The sequence below is a fragment of the Castanea sativa genome, chromosome 6 (assembly GCF_040712315.1).
Source record: "Castanea sativa cultivar Marrone di Chiusa Pesio chromosome 6, ASM4071231v1".
NCBI lineage: Eukaryota > Viridiplantae > Streptophyta > Magnoliopsida > Fagales > Fagaceae > Castanea > Castanea sativa.
The window spans coordinates 37093838-37119185 of NC_134018.1; the positions used below are offsets into that span (position 1 = coordinate 37093838).

General features: G+C 33.9%; 2 protein-coding genes across 2 annotated transcripts in view; both read left to right on the top strand.

The window, feature by feature from the left end:
* The window catches only part of LOC142638644 (two pore calcium channel protein 1-like), a 38032-nt gene extending 16979 nt beyond the window's left edge, over nucleotides 1-21053 (top strand). The window contains exons 9-23 of the mRNA XM_075812690.1: nucleotides 79-156; nucleotides 3651-3712; nucleotides 9331-9403; nucleotides 11277-11342; nucleotides 11443-11586; nucleotides 13877-13934; nucleotides 15292-15399; nucleotides 15647-15710; nucleotides 16111-16279; nucleotides 16705-16769; nucleotides 16993-17083; nucleotides 18024-18110; nucleotides 19011-19088; nucleotides 20615-20652; nucleotides 20752-21053. Coding sequence (XP_075668805.1) covers nucleotides 79-156; nucleotides 3651-3712; nucleotides 9331-9403; nucleotides 11277-11342; nucleotides 11443-11586; nucleotides 13877-13934; nucleotides 15292-15399; nucleotides 15647-15710; nucleotides 16111-16279; nucleotides 16705-16769; nucleotides 16993-17083; nucleotides 18024-18110; nucleotides 19011-19088; nucleotides 20615-20652; nucleotides 20752-20866 — 1296 coding nt within the window. The 3' untranslated portion in view covers nucleotides 20867-21053. The remainder of the gene's footprint in view (nucleotides 1-78; nucleotides 157-3650; nucleotides 3713-9330; nucleotides 9404-11276; nucleotides 11343-11442; nucleotides 11587-13876; nucleotides 13935-15291; nucleotides 15400-15646; nucleotides 15711-16110; nucleotides 16280-16704; nucleotides 16770-16992; nucleotides 17084-18023; nucleotides 18111-19010; nucleotides 19089-20614; nucleotides 20653-20751) is intronic.
* A 2461-nt stretch (nucleotides 21054-23514) lies between these two features.
* LOC142638111 (MLP-like protein 423) lies at nucleotides 23515-25348 on the top strand. Its single transcript, XM_075812105.1, has 2 exons — nucleotides 23515-23753; nucleotides 24768-25348. The coding sequence occupies exons 1-2, from the start codon at nucleotides 23582-23584 to the stop codon at nucleotides 25049-25051; spliced, it is 456 nt and encodes a 151-aa protein (XP_075668220.1). The 5' UTR covers nucleotides 23515-23581; the 3' UTR covers nucleotides 25052-25348.

Below are 25348 nucleotides of genomic sequence, written 5' to 3' on the forward strand. Positions count from 1 at the left end.
AGCAGCTATGTTTTGTTTCTTCTTGTTTCCTCAAGAAAGGATACAAATGCATACGTTCACATCTCTTATTTGTTGTAGCTTGCAAAACAAGTTTCTGTGATGGACTCTACAAGGAGACGAATCCTGGAGAAAGCTTTTAATCTCATAGATAAAAATGTAAGAACGGTTGTCTCTACAGGCTAAATCTTCTCTAAGCATGCTCAGCAACAAGCTTTTCCAATTTTCTTGATCTGCTTCTTTTGAATGATATGTCTTGCTTATGTCTTTGATTAAAATTTCCATCTCTGTACTTAGTTTTTGACTTTGAGACAATCCTATTTAGATGGTACTCTTTATACCATTTTGATAAGTAGTACTCTTTAAATTTTAAAAGGAATTTTTGCTTCCAGACTAGAGGGAGATATATTCTTACTTAAATACAAAAGAAAATAATATTTGTCTTATGTCTTTTTTGAAATAACATCACTGGAATCATAATGTTCAAGGGCTTGGATTATATGTAATTTATATAATGTTGAGTGTTGTGGAAAACAATTAGCTGCTATCGGGATGCAGACCAACAATTTAATTTGAGCTCATGGATTGTCAGACACATTAACACTAACACCCTTCTTTGCATGAATTACTGCATGACGGTAGTGAAGGAGTGAGTAGGTCTTGCACACGTAGAACAAAAGTAATTAATCATGGGTGGAGATTAAGGATTTCCAATCTATCAGTTTGAATACTAGGGTTTATAAGATCCTTGCTTGAATAGATTGAAAATGGTCCTAGACAAGGGGGTGTCAGAACCCCAAAATGCCATTGTAAGAGGGAGACAGATTCTGGACTCTCTATTTGATTACCAAGGAATGTTTAGATAGTCACATTAGGTATAGCATACCAGGGGTTTTGTGCATGATAGATTTGGAGAAAGCCTACAATCACGTGCATTAGAATTTCCTCTTGTATATGCTTCAGCGACGTGAGTTTGATTCTAGGTGGAGGAAGTGGATTTTTCCACGGTTTGTTTTTCAATGCTTGTGAATGGAATCCCAAGTGGCTTTGTTCAAAGCTCACAGGCTGAGACAAGGAGTGCCTTTATCCCCTTTTTTGCTCATCATTGTGATGGAGGCGCTTAGTAGGTTGTTGGAGAGAGCAGGGGGAAGCAATTACATATCAGGGTTTTCAGTTGGTGACCTTTTTGCTAATCAATTAATGATCTCACATCTTCTGTTTCCGAATGATACTTTGATCTTTTTTGGGGCTCATTCAGAGCAATTGTGGCACTTGAAAGCAATTTTTGTGTAGTTTCAAGTTATATCTGAATTGAAGATAAATTTGGGGAAATCCGAATTGGTTCTTATTGGAGATGTGTCGGATATTGAAGTTTTGACCAGTATTTTGAGATGCAAGGTAGCTTAAATTCCCATAACATATTTGGGTCTTCCTTAGGTTCGCCTTTCAAAGAAAAATCTGTGGAATAGTGTAATGGAGAGGTTTTTGGCTGATTGGAAAAGAATGTAACTTTTTAAGGGGGGCTGACTTACTTTGATAAAGGGCACTTTATCCAACCTTCCTACTCTAAATCTTGTACGGATATGGTATATTCTGGATTATTGAGACGAGATGGAGTGGATGAGCTAATGCTAAAGTGCTAACAAAGGTCAGTTTCTTCCTTTGGGAAGTAGCATTGGGTAAAATCTTAACTACTGATAACTTGCAGAGGCATTGGATAGTTGTGATTAATTGGTGTTGTATGTGTATAAGAGGGATGGGGAAACTATTGATCATTTTCTTCTACATTGCCTTGTTGCTAGAGAGATGAGGAATATGGTGTTTTCACTATTTGAGATTAAATGGGTCATGCCAAGAGGTGTTGTGGAGCTTCTAGCCAGTTGGCCTAGTGATTTGAAACATGATCCCTTATTGCCACATGTGGGTATTTGGCGGGAGAGGAATGCTCAAACTTTTGAAGGGAGTGAGAGATTGATTCCTGACTTGAAGCTTTTTTTCCTCAAAATTTTTTTTGAGTGAATAATTATCAAGTGTTTATACTTTCTTCTTCGTCTGATTTACTTGATAGTTGTACTTTTCATGCATCTTTTTGATTGACTTTTTGCTGTGTCCGTAGTACACCGTCTGTGTATGTAGATTCATTGTACTCTTTCATTCTATTTTCAATGAAGTATTATTACTTATAAAAAAAAAAATAAATAAATAATTGTGAGTGGGGAAGTTTGGATGACAGGTCCTTGCATAATGTGGTGTATTTGAAAAGAGCGAAATCCCCCTACTTTTGAGGGAAAGGAATTACCCTTGCCACATCTCAAATTTCTCTTTTTAAAAAACGTCATATGAGTGGACTTACAATTCCTATACCCTCTCCATGACTACATTCATGGGCTGTTTAGATGATTTACCTTTTAGTCGTTTAGTTTTTTTTTAAATGCTCTGTTTCTTCTTGTTTTTCTGCCATTCTTTTGTATACATCCCTGTAATAGGATAGTGCTTTTTTAATGAATTTCTATTACTTATATATATATATATATATATATATATATATATATATATAATTTTCTGAAGAAATTTTATTTGAGCCCCCAATAGCCTCGTGTTATCCTTGGTGCTTATAGAAGTACCTCAACTTTTGAGGTTAGGAGTTCAAAGTTCAAAGCAGCCTGTGCTTCACTGGTATAAAATTTAGATTTAAGAATAAGGTAACTCTTTCTGTCATGTGCAATGACAAATAATGAATGCCCTGGTATAGAGTGAGTTTCAAAATTGAAGGGAGCAAAAGGGCAAGAGGAAGGCCCAAGGGGAGATGGATAGTTTCAAGAGGCCGTGGTAAAATACAATTTCCAAGAATGTGATAGAGGATGTGGCTCTAGTTAGAGCTGATGATTACCTTGGTAGTCTTTTTAGGTGAGTTGAGTTGAATGTAAGATCCTAAATGCTTATGAAAGCTAAATGATTGGTACAGAGTGCCCAGTCACTTGATGATGAAACTTTGGGATAGTGTTTCAGAAAACTTTAGTTAAAACAGAAGGAAGAAAAAATTGGTGAGATTTCATGCCTTGGAACAGGAGATTCTACTTTCTTTGACGAGTGTTGATTTTTGTGAAGTGATAATGCTGCAGGTGTTTGAAAGACATTTATTTCGAAAGTGTCACAACAGTTTGTTTCCTAGCCAGAAATAAATGGTTGGAGAGGCATGCCAATCTCAATTACAACTTTTAAATTAAGAGTTTATTTTGAGCCTTGTTTGTGGCTGTATTTGATTGAGCTCAGGAAAAGGTTTCATGGAGTTTATTGAATGACATTGTTTATCCAACAAGTTTGTGTATTGTATAAAAGACCATTGATAACACCTGTTGAATCCATTGACATGTCAATAGACATTAACATGCTGGTGCTCTCTGAATTTATAGCATGTATGAGTTCATATTTATATCGAATGAATTATAACACCCCCCCCCCCCCCCTCGCGTTTTTATTTTTCAAAATACAGCCCGTGCTCATCCTTGTTTTATGGCATCATGACTTCTTTTTTTAATTTTTTTATCATAATGATTTTGGTTAGTTTTATATACATTTAAATATAGTTGCATTTGTTATTGTTGATGTTACATTTTTACTTATTTTTTGGCCCCTGTTTTGTGCTTTAACAGAATCATGGATTTCTTGATAAAGAGCAATGCATTCGACTGTTTGAGGAACTGAATAAGTACAGGTATTAATGGCACCACTATCTTTAACATGCTTTCATAGTTATTTTCTTTTATCATACATTGTTGAATGTTTTTTGAAATTCTGTTGGTTAATAGGAAGAAATGGAAGGCTCCTGTGTCACTGGACATGGCCCTAAGCAAAATAGCTTCCTCTCTTAAATAAATAAATAAAAAGTTTCAGGATAACCTAAAAAGCATGGGGCAATGGAATTTTATACAGTCATCTAGTTTTGACTTTTTGATAATATTTTTCCACTGTGTGTTGTATCTCTTCTGCTGGGAACTTCTTTCTTTCATCTTCTACTAGAGGGATGTGTGAACAGTGCAGGCCAGTAGAAAGTAGATAACCCAGAAATTGTGGCTGTGGGCGGGAAAATATATAATATGTTAATTCAATGTTTTTTAGAAGTGCTGCAGGTAGGAACAATAAGTTTTTTGAAATCTACTATACTTTCCTTGGTAAGTTGCAAGAGGGACAATAGGGTCATACTGGGGCACAGGAAGAATCTCACATGATTGTGTAGATTTTTTGGTCTACAGTTTTTCAAATTACAATGATAGGTTGTGGTTTTTTTATTGAGGGAAATGATCTTGAAAAATATTACTAACTCAAGACGAGGCTTTTCTGATTTTCCATAAATGAACTTGTAGGTGAACACAACTCATGCACACACATGGGATTGAATTTGTGATTCCACTCTCCACCCTTAGGGGAAGGAGATGCCATTTGAGATCTTTTATGAGTTGCTTTCCAGTGTTTTAATGGTGGGGGTGGGGGGTGGAACACAAGTTCATACACTTGTAGTTCAAAGTAACTTATCAAGGAGTGGGAAGCGCTCAATTGTTATTTTGAGAAACTCTTGTCCAAATTCTTGTGCGCATTGTGATTGGAGATTGTTGTGCAATTGTGCCTTTCTAACTACTCTTAGTTATCCAATTACATTTTCCTGAATCCTCTGAAAAGACGAAATTGAAATTAATGTCCTTATTTCTTGTCAATTTATATGATTGGTATTATCATTACCTTCATTATGTGTGTATTGCTGATTTTGAACGTAAAAATGCACAAGGAAAGTTGTAGTCAAAGCTTTAATTGTTTTCTTCAATCTTTATTCTACATCTACCTGTTCTCGCATCTAACATAGATCCAAAACCCTTATCAAAACTCTTAACTAAATAATATCTGAACAGCCTCTTGACCTTCTGTTGTCCCATTATGGAACTATTTTTTTAAGCCACTTAAAGTGTAAGGATAGTTTATGTTTGAACCATTTATTGAATCGTTTTTGGAACCTTTTATTCTAATAAATGAAGTTTAACTGTAAAAAAGGGACAGACAGTGATATACCACCCTAGAATTGAGAAAGGATCTAGGAGGCAGCCTGAAGGCAAGACATCTCACAACCACTAGCTGTTGCCATTTAGCCTTGACATCCTTATAAGCGGACAGGGAGCTTCAAGAAGCTCCAGTGAGATACTCATCAGGAATCCTATTATAGTGAAAATTGAGAGGAAACTTTCTGGAAACATTTATATTTGTTGAAGGATCATAGACTGACTTAGTTAAAAAGTACTTTTTCGAGCTTTCTGACCTATTATCTATCCTTGTTCACTGTTCCTAAATTTGTGGCTGATAGAATAGAGAGGATTTAGAGGGACTTCTTATAGGGGGCGTGAGAGGAAGAATGCAAACACCCATCAGTGGCTTGGAGCAAGATTTTCTCTCCTATGGAGTTTGGGGATTTGGAGGATTGGGGTTTTTAATAAAGCGTTACTAGGAAAATGGTTATGGTGCGTCGTGAATGAAGCCAACCATTTGTTGTGTTAGGTAATTGCATCCAAATATGGTTAAGACAAAGGGGGTTGGTGTACTAGAGTTGATATAGAGACTGATGGTTGTGGGTTGTGGAGGAGTATTAGAGCAGGTGGGGAAAGCTTCTTCACACCTGTGGTTTATGAGGTGGGAAATGGCAATCATATTTGGTTTTGGTACGATCCTTGGGGAGTGGGCACTTCCTCCAAAGGATCTTTATCCTGATCTGTTTGTGTGCTTTGTTTCTATGGAGGCTTTGATTTGTGATGTGCTGATTTCTTCTCCAGACGGGGAGAGTAGTAGCCTAGAAAGCACGGTCATGGCAATTTGCTTGCCGTGCCCGTGTGTTTGTTTGGAAGTGAAACAGGGTGGATGGAAAACTTTGGAGAGAAAATAGGAGGGAAAACTTTTTTGAAGTGTGTTTGATTAGATGGGGAGGAAGGAAAATAAATAGTAGGGCCCAGGTATTTTCTCCCTAGACCTACCAAAATATTCTCTCCAAAATGGAGAGAAAACTGAGTGAGGATGAATTTTTTCTTGATTGACAAAAATGCTTATGTGCATTTTCAAGTTGCCTTTATTATTTTTTCTTCTTAGTAACGTTGCCTTTGGCTTTTTTTTTTTTTGGCAACGTTGCCTCTTTTTTTTTTTTTTTCTTCTTCTAGGCAGCAACGTTGCCTTCTTTTTTCTTCTTCTTTTTTCTTTTTCTTTTTTTCTTTTCTTTTGATTTTTTAGGCCTAGGCCTGCCTTCTTTCTTTCTTTTTTTAATTTCTTTTTTAACATTGCCTTTTCTTTTCTTTTTTTCCTATTCTTCTTTTTTTCTTTTGATTTTCTAGGGCTTGGGCGTGATAGATTTTTTTTTTAACTGGATGTGATTTTTTTTTGGGACATGATTTTTATTTTTTTAATAAATTTGGGTGATTGCTCTTTTTTTGTAGTTATTTGTCACTTTTTTGTTTTAATTGGGCATCGTTCTTTAACAAGGGTATATGAGTAAATTTATTTAAACCTATTTTTTTCATCTTTCCACTTTTCCACTCCCAACCAAACAAATAGGAGAGAATAAAATATTTTCTATCCTCCCACTTTTCCATCCCACCATTTTCTATTCTTCCACTTTTCCACTCCTTCAACCAAACAGACTATAAGAGAACAATCCCTACACCATTCATCTTCCCAAAACTTTACTCTAGTACCATCACCCACATCAAACTAAAAGAATTTAGAAAAGTCCAACCAACCACTTCTAATGAATTTCCACAAACTAACACCATAAGTCCCTATCACCAGTTTGGTGCACCATCAGCCCCCTCCATCCCCATATTTTGCCTCAATGACCTTCCTCCAAAGGGCATCTCTCCCTCCATTCCATATCTCCATAATCATTTGCCTAACAAAGCATAATTAAATCGTCTCAACCGTCGAATCCCTAAATCTCCATTTTGTATTGGCATACAAACCTTAGCCCATTCCACCAAAGAAATCTTAGGAGCATCAATACCACTCCAAAGAAAGTTTTTTTGTAGTTTCTCCATACAATTAGCCACCTTTACTGGAACAGAAAAGAGAGAAAGGAAATAAGTAGGTAAGCTGGATAGAGTACTATTAATAAGAGTTACTTTGCCCCCCTTAGATAAATACATTCTCTTCGATCAAGCTAGACGCCTCTCAATCTTCTCCAAAACAAGGTTCCAAACTGTCTCCTCTTTATGTTTAGCACCCAATGGAAAGCCCAAATATTTCAAGGGAAGAGAAGACTGCCTACAGCTCAAAATCTCCACTAAATCCTCCATATTAGGCATGATACCAATTGGTACCAATTCTGACTTCAACAAATTAATTTTTAGCCTTGACACCACTTCAAATTTAGCAAAAATCCCATGCAAAGCAGCTAAATAATGTGAATTAGTATCATAAAAAATAAGTGTATCATCTACAAATAAAAGATGGGACATTGTAAGCAATGTACTAGCTGCATTACCTACTGAGAAGCCCGAAAACTGTCCCAAAATAGCAATTGTATCTAGGGATGGCAATGGGGCGGGACGGGGCTGAAGGATGAGATCTTCGCCCCAACCCTGCATGGTTTTGTCTTCTCTCATCCCCGCCCCGCCTTGTATGATGGGGAAAATTTTCTTGCCCCATCCCCACCCCTTTGGGCCTCGCGAAGCCCCACCCCACCCCACCTTGCAAAACTATACTTTTTGTTGATTTACCAACTGTTATTAATTTTTTTTTAATAAAACTTATTTTAATAAAAATATATTTGAAATTACAAATAAATTTATCCCATTAAATCAAAATAATTTTTAGCAAATTCTAAGTGATATTATCCAATTGTTTAACAAGACACTATCACAATAAAATCAAAAATCTCATAGTACAAAATCAATGATTCAATGGTATATAAATTTGTTTCTAATAAAGACAAAAGAAAACGTTAAATTGGTACCTTATTTCCAACATTACTAGAGAGAAAAAAAGAGGCAGAGAACCACGTTAGGTAGAATAAAATAAGTTGATAATATGTTTGTTTAAATTGTGGGGTTTTAGTTTTTGAAAAATTTACAATTTAACTTTTATCAACGCGGGGTGGGGTAGGGCAGAGCGGAGTGGGTCTAAAAAGTCTAAACCCATCCTCTCCCCGCCCTATGGTGCAGGCTAAAATCTCCCCATCCCTTTTCCACCACCTTTGCGAGGTAGGAAAAACCCGCGCGGGACAAAGCGGGGAGGAGCGGGTTAAGCAGGGCCATCCTTAACTATATCCAACATACGACTCAAAGCCTTTATGACAATATCAAAAAGGAGTGGAGATAGTGGGTCCCCTTGACAAACACCCCTAGTGCTTCCAAAGATATCAATCGAGGTACCATTTAGCTAAATAGAAAATTTGACAGTTGATATACACCACAAAATCCACCTTTTCCATTTTTCTGAGAAGCCACACCGCCTAAGTAAGTGCATAAGAAAATTCCAATTCACATGATCATAGGCTTTCTCAGCAAATAACCCCCAACACCCTTGACTTCAACCTACTATCTATACATTTAAAAGCAATTAAAACAAAATCCAAAATTTTCCTACCTTTAACAAAGGCGTTCTGTGAATCTGAAATAAGACTATGTGCCACCCTACACAAACGATTATCTAAAAAAGAACTCATCATTTTAATCCTTTTTTCAACACTGGATCTATGATCTAACAAAGAAACTATTAACCTGTGCATTTCAAAATTCAAATGTTGTTGCATTGGTTCTTTCCTCAAGAGATCGGCTTTTTGTATAAAATCAAGGTTCTTGTATTTATCATAGGTTTCATTAATTGTGCTGCTAGCTTGTTGATGTGGGAAGCACAAACAAAGATTTATTTTAATTTAGTTTTTTTTCTTATTGGAGTCAATTGAATTTTATTTTAGGCCCTAGTATCCAATTAGGTTTGTTAGTATTTTTATTTAGTCTAGGGTATTTTTGTAATATGTCAATCAACATTACCTATGTTAGTTAGACTTTAGTAGTCTATATAACAAGGTGTTGGAATCTTTTTGAGGAGGATTATTTTGATGAACAAAATTTCAGTTGAAATCATCCCAATGGTCTAGTGCCGACTCTAGCCAACCCTAAGTGTTGACTCCTAGAAGTTTTCTCATGCTAGGTGCTGATTACTAGAAATTCTAGGTGCTGACTCATAGTTTCTCTATCTTTATGTTTCTAGTTATTTACTTTTGTTGTTGCATCGTTCTGATTTGTGCCACGTCACTTGTGGTGTTGATTTTGTGAATCTTGAAGGATGTCTTATATTTTCTTGTAGGACTTTGCCAGAAATATCAAGAGAAGAATTTGAGTTGATATTTGATGAGCTGGATGATAGTCATGATTTCAAGGTATGTCCATTTACTTAAGCTCTTGGTTAGACTAAACTAAATTCTAGTGAAATTTATTTTTATTTTTTATTAGTGTTCATAACTTTTCTTTGTCATCTGTTTAAACAATCCATCATTGGTGTAAAAATTTTACATTTAGTCATTTTGCTAAATTTTTAATCATTTCTGTTTTTGGTGTCATGGATATGTTTGCTAGCAAATGTATACAGCACCTACTAATGCACATAAGACTTTGATATTTAGTTTGTAATGTTCATGAATATAAGGAAGAATACACTTTGGTTGTAGAGTGCTTCTTGTATTTCATAACAAGCAGATTTTGTTTCCATTTTAGGCAAGATAACATCCTTGCCTCCCATATCTAGAAATACATATAAGGAAGGCATTTGGTTTGGGTCATCTTTCAAGATTCCTTATTGGAATGCACATAGCGCAAGGCAATTTGGATCCCCATAAAACCCCACTTCTATTGGAATATGGATTTACTTGAAAAAATGTGGGTATTCACATTCCCAAGACTAGGATAGTTATCTTTTTTTTCTTTTTTTTTCTTTTTTTTAACAAAAGTGACAATGATACCCCATTTAATACTCTCAGAGTATCCAAAGTAAAACTTTTTCATCTTACACGTTCGCCCTCCTATCTTTTCATTCTCTGTTTGATTTGTTGCTTTGCCACTCTCTCTCTTATTTTTAGTACTTAGTAACCAAATCAAATTCTTTTATTAAAATTGTTAGTTGCCTAGACATCCAAATAAGTAAAAAAAGGTGATCCTTAAATACGATCTAGCCTTATGATAGAGTTTCATTATCCATTCTTGCCTAGACCCTAGACATCGGGAATCAACACTTTGCCATATGTTATTGATCTCTAGCCTTTTTTGATTACTGATTAGTGGTGGAACCTAAATTTTTCTGTTTTGTAATAAGGATTAAAATGTGTAAGGACAAAGTTAGAGACAAAGATGTCACTTTCATTTGTCTGGTACTGGGGATGGAAGCCTGGAAGAAGGATGAAACTTGCCCTTGATTGTTAGAAGAGAATTATGATAAGGAAGAAAGAGAATTTTAATTATTATTATACCCTTGTATTAATTTTTTTGATATATGATGCAGATAAATTGGTGAAATTGCGAAGACCCTTTGTGTTCATCTCATTATTTGGCCTCCCCATAATAAATCCAAAAGGAATATTTAATTCTGAAGAATTATCCTTTTGTTTGAGTAAGGTAATCTGAGTCCTGTGTTAACAGAGATCAGATAGGATCCTGCTGTGATCCTCGATCTCTTCCTGAATTTTGGATCAATTGGATGATGCATAGTGGGGCTAGGTGAAACTTATTCATTCTTTTTTTCCCCTTCTACAAAACATGAAAACTCTACTAATATTTCATCCTTTCTGTTTGCTTCATTCACTTTTCTTCCTTCCTAACATAGAGGCTTCAATAAAATAAAATTTTGACACCCTGATATTAAATTTTGATCTTCTAGTTGTGCTGGAAGGGTAAAGAAAGTAATGTGATAACTCAACCTGCTTCATCATTCACACAAGTCTACCATTTGCTTACCACTGCATGACCGTTTTTGCCTTTGCTTGAGATTCAGTGTTCTCACATCATTTATCTTTCAACAATGCCAATTCTAGAATGCAAATCATTACAAGTGCTAAACAGCTTATTTTTGGTCAACAGGATTACAAGTGGTGCAACCTAATAATTTGAAAGAACAATAAAATTTGGTTTTTCTTTTCCTTGTATTTTAAACTGTTTTTTACTAGAGATGGACATTGTAGAAGAAAAATGTTATGATTACTATCATTTTTTGTATGTGTATTTCTCTTATTTGTTTGCTGAACTTCATCTTTTGACTTGTAGATCAACCTAAATGAATTTTCTTACCTTTGCAATGCCATTGCTCTAAAATTCCCAAAGGAAGAGTGTGTAAGTCCTAAATGCTCTAGATCTGAAACATCAGTAAGCTTCTTTTTGAGTGACAAAGAGCTTTATATTGCATCTTTGATACTATGTATTTTGGTTGCAGGAATCTTGCTTTGAATATTTTCCATCAGTCTACAATTCACCCTGCTCTAAAAAGTTGAAAGGCTTTGTGCGGAGTCCTATGTTTGGATACATTATATCCTCCATTCTCATACTGAATCTGTTTGCTGTTATTGTGGAAACAACGGTATGACCTCTATTTTAATAGAATTGGTGCTTTTCATTTGCCACCATGGCGTGGTCAACATATAGGGTTCATTGCCTTGGATTTATTTGATATTTATGAATTAAAGTTCCTCTTGTTTGATGCCTTTAGTGGTATGATCTTATTGTTTATGAATAAACTTGCATTGACTCATTAAGGATGTAATTTCTAGATGCTATTTGCTGTCAAAGTTCATCGTTGTGGTGTAAAAATAATTTATTTTTCCATCACTGCATGTTTCAAATGAAATAGAATTCAAACGGTCATAATTATTTTTCTGTGGTGCTTGTCATTTGGTTCTTGATTGGCTTTCCCAGCCCCCTTCCCCTACCCCATACCTGAGGGGACCCCTTTTAATTATTCCATGCAAATGGAACTGAGAACATTTTCAACAGGCAGCAGCTTTCGGGGATTTTTAACTGCCAAAATGGGAAAGAGGAATTTACAATTTCTGAAGACAGATGCAACTGTCAATTTTAATACGGGCATAGAGTGTTAACATGTCTCTGTGAATTTATTTTTTTGAGTATGTATATTATTCTTTGTTTTAGGGTTTTATACTGGCAGAATAACCGTAGATACTAAAGATAATGAGGATGATGATTGCTATGAGTAGTGTTTACATGGGGCACATTTGGTACACTAAATGGAGTTACAACAGTGATGACAATCTTTATTACTAGAATTAAAAGGTGTTGTAATGAAATAACTAAACATATTCATACATTTGATTGTAAGTTGTAACATTAGGAAATATCTTAGCTATTCAATGTTTCCTAAAAGGGAATAATTTTTTAAATTTGAGAGAGAGGTTATATTTTTTTTATTTTTTATTTTTATAATTGTTATGTGTATATGGAGAGTTTGTATATTTGTAAATATATTAATTTTAGAAATTATTACACCTACTAAGGAAAAGCTATTATAACCTGTTTAGAGAGGAATAGTTATTCTTCATTCTAAAAAATAGTCATTTATAAAGAATGACTTTTCTTGGTAATAAAACCATAACTAAACTACAGAATAAATAAACCATAGGAATAACTATTACATAACAGTGTATATTACAGTTTACTAAACATACCCATAGTAAGGGGTAAATGTGTAATAATGTAGGTTGACAACAAGAAGTAAATGATAATAATAATAATAATAATAATAATAATAATAATAATAAATTTGCAAGTTTCTTGGAAAAAATGTATTACATCCTCATAATTCTCCATATTCCTAGGATAGTTGGTGAATCTTTACTTGTTTCTACAAATTAATAAACAAGTTGTAAGCGTCATAACATCAAGTACTGATCATGCAATTTTCTGCTGAAGCGTCCTCTAAATTGTACTCCTTTTTTGGCCTAGATTGCAACGAGTTTGCAGCTTGAGTTACCCATGATTACAGTGCTGGGTAATTCTTTTTCCCATATTTTGTCAGCTGTGGATGTGTCACTGTTGAATGATTAAATCCCAGACCCCACAACAATCGAGTCTTAGAAGAGGAATGCTTTTACATGTTAACTAACAAAGGCACCTAGTTTAAGTGCTAATTGCACATATGATGTCAGAAATATTATACCAGTCATTATTGTCAATTGATTCTGGGTCAACATCCTGATGTTAGTGTTCCAGAAGTATTTACCTTAAGAACAGCCATTTCCACTACTCTTTACATGTCGTCATTTTCAGTTAGGTTTTAGAATAAGAAAATTGATGATATGTCTACCATCTGATACCTGGTCTATTTGATTTCAAACTATAATACTGATGTCCATTCTTTAGGATGATGAAAGGCTCCAGCACACTTAATAAAGTGAGAGATGAGGCCATTAATAGGGATATTTTGGCATTAAAAGGAAAGTAATATTTCCCTCTAACATTCTCAGAAAGGAGTGAGGAAACCTTTCTAATCAATGTTGAGAGAGAGCCCATTAATATGAATCTTTTGGCATTAAATGAAAAGTAATATTTCCCTCTAACATTCTCAGAAAATACTGAGGAAGCCTTTCTAATCAATGCTCCATTAACAGAGATGCTCTTTGACCTTCTTGCAAGTCAAAACAAAAAATCTGACAGAACCAAGAATCAAATATTTAAATTCATTTCCTGAACACTTTGATACTCAATGGCACCCCAAACTATTAATAGAGTTGTTTTTGTAATAGAGTTGTGATTTTGGTTTCTTGATTACTGGATCCAGAACAATTAATTGGCAAGTGGCTCATGTATCTTTATCCTGACATTTATAAATCATGCTAATATGTATTTTGTTGCAGCTTGATATAGATAATAATTCAGCTCAAAAGGTGTGGCAAGAGGTAGAGTTTGTCTTTGGTAAGTGCTTGCTGAGGATCAACTTATCTTCATATGTACATGTGTGAATTATTGCTAAACTAACAATCTATAGTCTAAAGATGTTTATGGTGAGCTTCTGAGTTGATGCAAGTCTAGCATTCGCATATCTGTAGATTCAGAAAATTAAGACAACATAGATTTTTCAGCTACTATTCATGGTTGGCAGCTAAAATTGTCCATTAAAGGATTTTCATTGTTACAATTAGCTTGTAGTGGATTAATATATTAAAATGGCAGTTAGTGTCCTTGGTAGTTATGTCAGTGATGAGAGCTTGAAAGATCCATCATAACTATGTATATATTCAATTGTTGAGATGGTCAATTCTGTTCTAACCATCAGCATTGATGTTTGGAACCAATATTGATGGCCTTCCTGAATGTTGATACCTTTTCAGGCACTAAACCGGAAGCATAAGTGTATTATATTTGAACCAAGGCCATGCTTAGGGTCTTTTAGATCACATGTGAGGGAAAGTGCAACATATGAATGCTAGATGAGAAACACACTGAAGCATGACAAGCCAGAACTTTGGAATAATAAAATTAAAATAAAGGATAGGAACTTAGGAATCAACTCTTAGGCTTGCCTGGAGTTAGCACCATGTGAGAAAAAAAACCTCTAGGAATTTGCACCAGACAAAAAACCAAAAGAAACTTTCATTTATTGAAATCACATCTCCTTGAAAGGAGTACAATAGTTTGCTTATATAGGATGCTAAATCCTAATTCTAATTAGCATAGGAAACCCTACTTATTGAATGATAGAAATACACTAAGCTTTAAATAAAAAATTAAAAATACTAATTAACCCAACTGAGTATTGGGGCCAAAATAAAATAAAATTTTAATTAATGTCCCAAAAGAAATAAAACTAAAACTAAATAAATTGTTGCTTGTGGTTCGCATCATAAACAACACACACGCACAGGCAAAGGAGCATTCTGAATAATAGCTAAACTTATTGATGGCAGTGTTGGCAGTCTCTATTGCTGCTAGACTGACTTTTGGACTTATTGATGCATGCTTGCTTAACAGGAAATACTTGATAATCTTGGGTAATAGTCTTCGGTAGTGATGGCAAGTGAAAAAGTAACTACTATTTTTTACATGTTCTGACTTGGGCTAGAAGTCTGTTTTATGCTTTGAGATTTTTCATTGTTGGTACTCCTTTAGAAATGTTGTACTTAATTAACTTGCTCTTTATTACCTGTTTGCTCTCATTGCTCCAAATTATGTGTGCTATATAGACTAATCTTATTTTCTGTTTCTGAAATTAATAGGTGGCTTTTTCTTCTTTTTCTTCTTCTTTTTCTTATTTTGTCTTTTTATCCCACAGGATGGATATATGTGCTGGAAATGGCTTTAAAAATATATTCATTTGGATTTGAGAATTATTGGAGGGATGGTCAAAACCGCTTTGATTTTATGGTCACTTGGATAATAGGTAATCAGATTGGAAAATAACATCCCTTTGTAGTACTATTTATTGCAATTTCTTTACAAATCAGTCTTATAGGCATCATAACAATATTGCTAAATATGATACATGGAATTGTCTATAGAAACAACTTTTGCTATTGCTAATTGGCCCTTTTGATTATTGTATGGAATAAGCATCATTTACTTCTTTGGTTTGTGTTATTCTCTGTTCCAATTATATTACTATTGATTGATGATTCTTATGTCTGCAGTTATTGGAGAAACCTTGACTTTTGTGGCCCCTCAAGGACTTACTTTCCTTTCCAATGGAGAATGGTAGGGAATAGTTTTCTTAAAAATATTTTTCTTCTTTACATGAGAGTTCCGTCATTTTCCCTCACTGTATTTGTCCTAACTCTTTGCTATTGAGTTTACATGATATGAAAATCTTTGAAGAATATAAGTTTCTTAGTCTAGGCATGATGACAATTTTTCGGATGATCTTTACATGACCTTCCCATTGGCTTTGTCAAATTGCTCTCAATTTAGGATACTTCTTAATGATATTTACAAGTTTCTTATAGGAAAATACCAGTGATCATACCACAGACCTGTGTTTCCTCTGATGTCCACAGAACATTAAGTTGATAAATTTGATACAGGAATTTTATGGTTTATCATAGCTTTTAAAGCACTTCCTTGTCTACAATTCTTTCTCCTTTGTTAATGTTAACAGGATTCGCTACCTTCTCCTCGCAAGAATGTTAAGATTGATAAGGCTGCTGATGTACATCAAGCGTTACCGTGCCTTCATTGCCACTTTCATAAACCTTATACCAAGTTTGATGCCATACCTTGGAACCATATTTTGTGTCCTATGTATTTATTGCTCTCTTGGTGTACAGGTAAGTTATTTTCTCCTGCTTGCTTTCAAATAAAGTAATTGACTTGTATAAAGATGCTTTTCTTCTTTCTTCACCAATCCGTGCTTCCCTATTATATTAAATGGAAGTACATGAAAAATGACTAACCTGTACTTACACAATTTTTCTTCAGCATATGTTTGGAAATACTCAAGTTTCTGTTATGTGTCTTCACAGATTTAAAATTTAATATATAGTGTGGAGGGTCAATTTTATACCTAATTGATTTAGACCTAGTTTTGAAAGTTCCATCAGTCACATTTTGAAGGTTGACAAATCTAATTTATAGGTCCTTATTATTTGATATTTAGAGATCTGATAGCTATATCCATGTGTAATATTGAATATTTCCCCATTTATGTTACTGTTAAAACATTCTCCAAATGTTTTTTTCTTCTAATTTTTAGATCTTTGGTGGGCTTGTCAGTGCTGGAAATGCCAGTTTGGACGGGACTGATCTTTCAGATGATGAGTATCCTTTATTCATTAATAAACTCTTTTCTAAGGTTTCATTTTATCCAGCCATGACATAACTGTGATATCTTTCTGTTTTATATTGTTAATAAAAGGCTATTATTGGAAAATTCTATTAGATATTTATATTCAATTATTTTGTAAATTTTTTTTTCTTCTGCAAAGATTTAGTTGCAACAGTAAGTGTCAATTTCTTCAGTCATTTTTCTTAACAAAATCAGCTATTTACTTTTCAATTTCAATGACTATCCAAATGGGATGGTGACACTTTTCAATTTACTGGTCATGGGAAACTGGCAAGCATGGATGCAGGTATTACTGCTGTTTTATTTGTAATTTTTGTTGAATTATATTATCCTGAATGATCATCTTTCTCTACGAAGTGAATGATACTGTCTGTTTGGCAATTCTTTTATGATTTATGTCCTCATGAATGCTTGCTGGGATTTTCCTTTTTTTTCCCCCTTTTTTTTCTCTCTTTTTATTTTAAATTGTGATTTTGAGAATCTAGGCTTTCTTGACTGTACCTTTATGGTGACAGAAGATTGGGGTTCTCTATGAGGGAGCTGTTAATGGGTTGGCTACTCTGTACCTGCCTGAGTAAAAATTGGAAATCTGCAAACTACAACCACTAGATCTGAAATGCATCGCAAAGATTGCATGGATCTAGACAATCCATGCATTTTGATCCCACATGGGACCCGTGGATTTTATTTAGGCTCCAACTAGTAGATGGTTTGTAGAAACTCTCGTGTAAGAGAACTGATCTTGTGGGAACTTGTCACAACCCAAACTCCTCGGACAATTGGTTCTTATGAGTCACAGAAATGCAACCATATTCTTGGGCACACTTCTGTTCATGCATGTCCTGCCATGATAGGAAAGTGTTGTGTCTGACATGAATTCCCTCTCCTTCAAAGTGTTCAAGTTAATTGGTATGATCCACGTCATTGTGTCTGTCCCAGCATCAAGGCTTGAGTCCTTTTTTGGTTCAGTAGAGTTACTAGCTTAGCACTAAAGCATTTTTTTTTCCTCCCTACAGAATATCTGTACATCTAAAATGTCAGTAAACCGCATGTAATGCATACAACTAATATTTGGACTATAGAAGAGGTTCAGGCATATTTAAGTTGTTATCAGCAGTTCTTCCTTAATCCTGTGCTATTACTTATATGGTTTAATTAGTTAAAATTGAACTGTAATTGTGACCTACACTTTGAGTCATTCTTTTAATTGCCATTCATCATTTCAGAGCTACAAGGAATTAACAGGAACTGCATGGAGCCTCACTTATTTTGTCAGCTTCTACTTAATAACTGTGTTACTGCTTTTAAATTTGGTAAGTTTTATTTACTATTGCTCCATTTTTTTTCCAACAATGTTGCCTATATGTTTTTTAAAATTAATAAGTTACACAAGCACTTAGTGTGGTCTGAACCCACTATAGGAGAAGGAGGTGACATATGAGCTAAAGCTTATTGGCCCTTTCTCCATGTGTTGCAGAAGCAAAATGCCTGCCATTTGATTGTTTTGCAATTTACGAGGCAGAGCAACTTTGTTTCTTGAATAAGATGCTGAAGAAATAGATTTTCAGTAATTGACAAAAATTTAACATAGAGAGTGACAGTAATTACCTTTATGTATGAAGCATTCATACATAGTAACTTCACAAGGGTCAGCCCATAACAAAGAACAGTTTTGGTTTGGCTAAGTTAGGGGCCCCGATTGCATCCCAAAAATTTTACATGCAACTCTAAACAGGGTTGTTGAGAATGACTTACTTTTAACATTTTAAAATATTTCTTATCGGGAATTTGGAATATGAGAAGCCTTTGCTGCTGTGGTATTGCTGTTTTAATTTTAAATTTATTTGTTTAGTAAATGAAGAAGCTCTGCTTGGAAAAAATGCCCCTTTGCTTGATGTGGGTAATTTTGAGAGAAAGAAACAGTTATACATTTTAATGATATTGAGCTCTCAGTTATCAATATGATATCATTATTTTTTAGGTAGTTGTAGTTTGAAATGGGCTCGAAAGTATGGTACTTTAGAAGCATGTTCTAATGTAGAGTTTATTTATTCTACTTATTTTAGGTTGTAATTTTTGTGAATTGTATTGCTTTAGGTTTGCTTTATAATTTCCTGTTGACATTATGTGTTCCTCTTTTCAAAACAATTGTGTATTAGTTACCCAAACAAATGAAGACTAAATTTAGAGTTTTTTTTTTCATGTAATTTCAGATTGTAGCTTTTGTATTGGAGGCATTCTTTGCTGAAATGGATCTCGAGTCATTGGACAATTTTGAAGAACAGGATAAGGTTGGTAGTTGCCCTGCACTTATCATTTCAATATATAATCAAAGCTATGCAGCCAGGTCCATCTCCTGAAAATGCGAGCATGATGCAGATATATGATTTCCCTTTCACTTAAGAAAATTACATAGATCCTCCTAGAATTTTAGGTGATTTTCAAATTAACTCTTGAGTTTCTCAATCCATCAATATCCACCCTTTAGTTTCAAAATTGTTGCAATCTAGATCTTCATTGAGGCCTATTAACTAGAGATATTGGAAATTCAAGCAAACTGCCCTTGAGAACTATTTGGAGGCTAAAGGCCTTTCACATGAACGATAAAATGAACGTGCAAACTTACAAAATGATGGCATCTTCATTAAATTGTGTTTTTTTGATTAGGTTTTACATATAAATAAACCATTTTCTGAATTTTGTTTTGTGCCAAAATACCATCTGCAACTCTTGTGTTGAATTTTTATTGCTTAGATAAATTCTAAGTACAACTTATATGGATTTCCATTATTTTTAGTTAACAAATTCAAAGACTTACTAAGAGCACATTGTAACACTTCTAAGATTATAGGGTTGACATTAGTGCAATCAAATCTTTTAGGTTTAGTTTGATGCTAATACCAAGCTCTAGGTTTTATTTTGTAATTACTTATAAATATATTTGGAAATTTGTTTGATTATCATGTTACTGGGTTGTGAAATCCTATAATTGGTTATGATGAAGACACAACTCAAGAAAAAAAAAATATCGCATCATGATTTGATTTTAGCATCTAACTTGTCATATTTAGGTTTTCATTAACTATCTGACTAATCAATTTTAAAGGAAGGTTTTTTTTTTTTTTTTGTTGAAAAGTTACATGGGTTGTAGTGCATACAAGCTCAGGATACCTCTTGATTTGCCTCCTACTGATTTGGGATTATTAATCCACTTGTAGGACATAGCTGCAGAGATAATGCAGGCAATTCAAAAGTTTTAAAATTGAAATTGCAATTATTTCCTAAGTCAGTTTGTTTTGCATGTTGCTCAAATCTTCAATGATGTTAATAGGGCCATGTTAAGTTATCTATTCAGGCTTCAGAAATGATTAAGATGGAAGTTCTGCCAACATTGCTCAGCATTGCCATATATATGTTCTGAAAGTTACTTGATATCTATATTTTTGCAACAAAAAAAAAAAATTGGCAGAGTAATGGCTTCTTTGCTTTTTATTAGCAATAGATAAATCATTATTGTTATCCTCAGAACTTATCACCTCCATTAGAATTAATTTCCTAAACTAATCATCTGTTGTTGTTGTTAGTAAGAGCCTTTTTTTTTTACCATCATACATTTAAGCTGCACCAACCCCCAGTGAAATGAAATCTTATTGACCATAATTAGAGTTTTTCTTGCTTTGAACTGGTTGTTGTTTGTGGTAGTCTTTCTTTTTTGTCACCATAGTCTCCAATGTTTTTGATCCCCTCACCAGTTTATTCTTATAGTTCTATTAAAATGTTTAAATCATATAATTATTTTATTACCTTTTCAATCTAGGCAGTAGAAGGCAGAAAGGATCGTCAACGATCTGTTGGGTATGTATGTTGAACTAGTTTAAAGTTTTTGAAAGCTCTATTTGCATCCATTTTTGGACGTTAACAGCTGCCTTGTCTTGTTCATTTGGCTTGGTGCAGTACAAAATCACGGAGCCAGAGGGTTGATCTCCTTCTTCATCATATGTTGAGTGCAGAGCTCGATAAAGAGCCCCCCCAACCCATAGATTTGCTTCATTCCAATTGTGATAACTGAACTAGACCTCACAAAATCTTTTTACCAAGATTTGATCACTTTATAAGACTGAAAACAACATTGTGTTTTCCCATTGGATTTGCTATTGTGAATTACACGTTAGAACTTCACAAATTTCTCATTGTAACTGCTTTTGACAATTTTTCGCTTTGCATTGCAATAGCTAACCTGTTACCATTTTATGTCTTTGTGAACTATAGAGAAAAATTCTGAAGCCGTTTTGCCCTTGCTTTGGGGTATTTAGCTTTTACTCGTTAGTGGTTAGCAAAGCAAAAGAATTGTTTCAAGTGACTCGTCCCGGAAGGAACCATGTGATTGCTTCAAAGAGTGAGCAGCAGACACACTCTTTGTTTTTCATGCCATTGGTACCAGGTTCTCCTTTTTGGCAGGCAGCTTAATTTCTGTTAGCCTACACAGCTTATGTTCTCCAAAAGCCCCCACCCCCCCCCCCCCCCCCCCCCCCCATTTTTTGGGTACAGAGATTGATTACAAGAAGTTGTGCAACTACAATTTGTTTTTGTTATAGTTCTATATTGTATTATTGTTTGTACATGTGAGGAAAGTATATTTAGCAGTGGAAGGGATTATTGTTTCAACTTTTGAGGGTAGACTACGCAAAGCCTATAAAGAATAAAGGGAAAGGAATTATTTTTATCCAAAAAAATCATATACTGCCATGTGCGGATGCCACAGCATTTTTTGTATGCCTATATTATACTATCCAGCATCTTAATCTTTTTATTTTATTTCATTTTTATGCAAATTATAAAGTGGGCTGTCTAACTTTTTGGAAAATGGTCCAACTTATATATTCAAAGATGTTGCGCTTGATCCATTATTCACTAACTGAACTACATTATTTTGGTTGTAAAATCAATTAATTGTCTATTATAATTTATATCAACTAAACTTCATTTTTTTGATAGAATATTTCCTGAAGTCAAACCATGACGAGGCCTTATTAAACCTTATAGCTAGCTGGTGTGGTAATATTACCAGTTATACGATATTTTGGCTAGTCAAAAGAACGGGATGCCCACCACTGCTTCATTTGGGCGAGTTGGGATCTCTTTATGCACTAAGTGCTTGGTGGACCAAGGGAGAGGTCATGGATTTGAGCTGCAGGGGTAGCACATTTAGCATGGATCTTTTTTTCTTTTTTTTTTAACTCCTAAATTCTATTTTATATTCTTGGCTTCCTTTTCTCTTTTAAAATTATTTAGAGGAGGAATCTTTTTTTTTTTCTTCCTCCAAAAGCTTCTACGAAATGATTTTTACTTTTTTGTTTTTGGTTTTTAGCCACTAGAGGAAACTGACTCCATGAGATTAGAGGCGTTTTTATACTACATATATTCAATACGAATTAGGGGGGCCAACGCATTAATGTCAGTTATTAGTAAATTAGTGGAATCCCGTCATGTTCACTATCCCACAAGGCTTGGAGCATCAATTGTTCTAAAAAAACTATATATATATATATATATATATATATATATATATAGGTAGATATGAAGCTTAGCATCTACTTTTGAAATGAAATGACTCCATTTGTTGAAAATTTCTTTTTTGCATATCCGTATTTTGTAGGACGATTAAAAGAATCTATAGGCACCAACTCCTAGACCTTCGTGATCTATCAACAAAACATCTAGGTATAACAAACTAAAAGAATCTACATTCCTTTGACCTTAGTCTTAAACTACTAAATCTTGATGCTTCAATAATAGTACTTTAACCAAAAAATTTAAAGGAGAGGATTAGGTCCAATGCATTTTATGCAATGACTTGATGGGATGCTGCAATGGGACATTTCCTTGACACATGATAACATCCTATCAAGTTCAGTGCACAAGGCACTAGACCCAAACCAAACTTTAATTTTAAAATTGTTGCAATTCAGACTCTTAATAGGTCTATTTCTACTAAAAAGTAAAAATAACAGCAGCAAAAACAACAACAACAACAACAACAACAAAAAACCATATAACTATCTAGAAATTTACAATCCCTATATGTAAATGGTGGGTAAAACTATTTATCAATAAAATCTAAAAAAAATCATAATACAGTAACACAATTTAATCAAGATGTCATTGTTCCTGTTTAGTATATATGTGTCAAGTCTCTTACTATAATGATTTTGTTAATGAATTTCCCAAGGGCCAAGGCAGTGGATATGATACATTTGATACTTTATCAAAAAAAAAAAAAAATACATTTATAAAGTAAAAGTGTACATATATACCGAAAAAACCACACACAACCACAATAAATTTGTACGTGTGAACTAATGAATCATTAATACATATATTTTTATTTTTTGAAAAGTCTGTATTACAGTTTATAATTTAATAATTATTAATCTTTAACCTAAACACTCATTAACGGAACTCATATAAAAAATAATAATAATAAAGTCTCAGGTGAAATTTGCTATCTATTTAACTTAGTAATGACTCATTTATGGGAACAAGTTAAAACAACTTAGAAAGTCAAGTGATTAATTTGAAATCAACATGAAGTATATAATTGAGAGAGAGAGAGAGAGAGAGAGAGAGTTACGTGGCTTCATTGAGTGGTACTTTTAATTATTAAATCTCCACCTGGAGAGAGCATCTCTTAGTCATCTGTCCTTATATAGACTACCATCCCATCCCATCCTCATCATAGAACAAGACAAACCTCAAAGAGAGAGAAACAGAGACAGAAGAAGAGATGAGGAGCATGAAAGGTGAAGTGGTGCTCAACATCCCTGCCGAGAAGGCATGGGAAATGTACAGAGACAATGAAGTTATCAGCAAAATAAATCCTGAAATGCTTGCCCGAGCTGAATACATCCAAGGAGATGGCAGCCCTGGAAGTTTGAGGCTTTTTAAGCTTGGCCCCGGTATATATATGTCTTTCTCAAGCTTGATTCTATAAGCTTAATTGAGTTAATTAGATAAAGTGATTTTGTGTATGAATTTGTAAAAATTAGATTTATCAACCTGATTTCGTTTTAAACAAAATAGGATGTTTATATTATTAAATATTAATAAATTACAAATAATAATGAATTTATTTACAAATGTTTATATATATATATATATATTTAAATGTCTATATAAGTATATTTTTATATATGTATATATTTAAACATATAACTAATGTTGTAATATAATTAAATCAAGCATTATATTCATGACTTTATTGACTAATACATTTAAACTTGAGCTTAACTTATTTACTAAATTTTTAAATAAATAAAAAAAACCATAAAGAAGCTATTTCTCTAGCTAGACTTCAAGCTACTAAAATAACAACTAAGTTCATACATAACCGTATATAATATGCACTCCCTTTTGCATTCTTGATATCCTATACATATCCTATTCGTCCCCCCAATCAAAGTTGCTTCAGAACTTGCCTCAAATTCTATGTTTGATTTAAGGGTTATATTTTCAAAAAATTTCTTAGTAAGTAGGAAAAGTAAATTTAAAATATAATATATTCCTTACTAATAGTTATAAATATAAATAAGAAAAAAGTTTGACTACAAATATGTCCGGAGCCTTAAGTTTCAACTCCCAATAAGAAAATCATATGTGTGAGGTCAACAACAACAACAACAACAACAACAACAACAAAAAAAAAAAAAAAAATTTCCTCAGCAAGTTCAGGTGAATTATCCAAACCATAACTATTGAAAGCTCCCTAACAAGATTATCGTAAATTTGAATTCAAGTTTAATTTCAGAATCACCTTCCATCCTTAAACTTGAGAACCAAAACAACCTCAAAAAAAATAAATAAAAAACATTTCATGCATGAAAAAAAAAAAAAAAAAACCATATGTAATTTTGTGCACTTACGTAGTTATACAAAAATGGATTTAAATTCTGATGCAAAAGTGGTGGACGCAGCCATCAGCAACTACGTGAAAGAATCAACTGAGAAGATAGAGAAGATGGAGATGGGGCAGTCCGTGACATACCGTGTGATCGGAGGTGACTTGAGGAGAATGTACGATCCATATAGAGTCACCTTCTCATTCATTCCTGTGGAAGGAAAAGAGAATGAGATGTGTCTCACTGAATGGAAGGCTGAGTTTGAGCCACTCACTCCAGAAACGCCTCCACCATGGAAGGCAAGGGATGCTGCTCTAGGATTCCTCAAGTGGTTTGAGAAGTTTGAGCTAACCTGCTAGTGCTAGCTACAAATTAGCTTAGCTAGCTAGGTCAATACATGAGCTATATATGGTGAATAAGAATAATAAGATGGGGATGCTGTGTGTGTTTCTTTATATATTGAAGTCAAATTAAAATATATTTATGTATGTCAAAATTTATGAATGTGGATCAGTCAATGACTACTTGGGATTTCACGTACGGTTGTTAAGTTTGTATTTGTGTATACATATATACATATAAATGACTATATGAGTTTGTAATTCAAGCTTGACAAACCCAAATAACAAATAGATATTCTATGTTTGGGCTTCTGA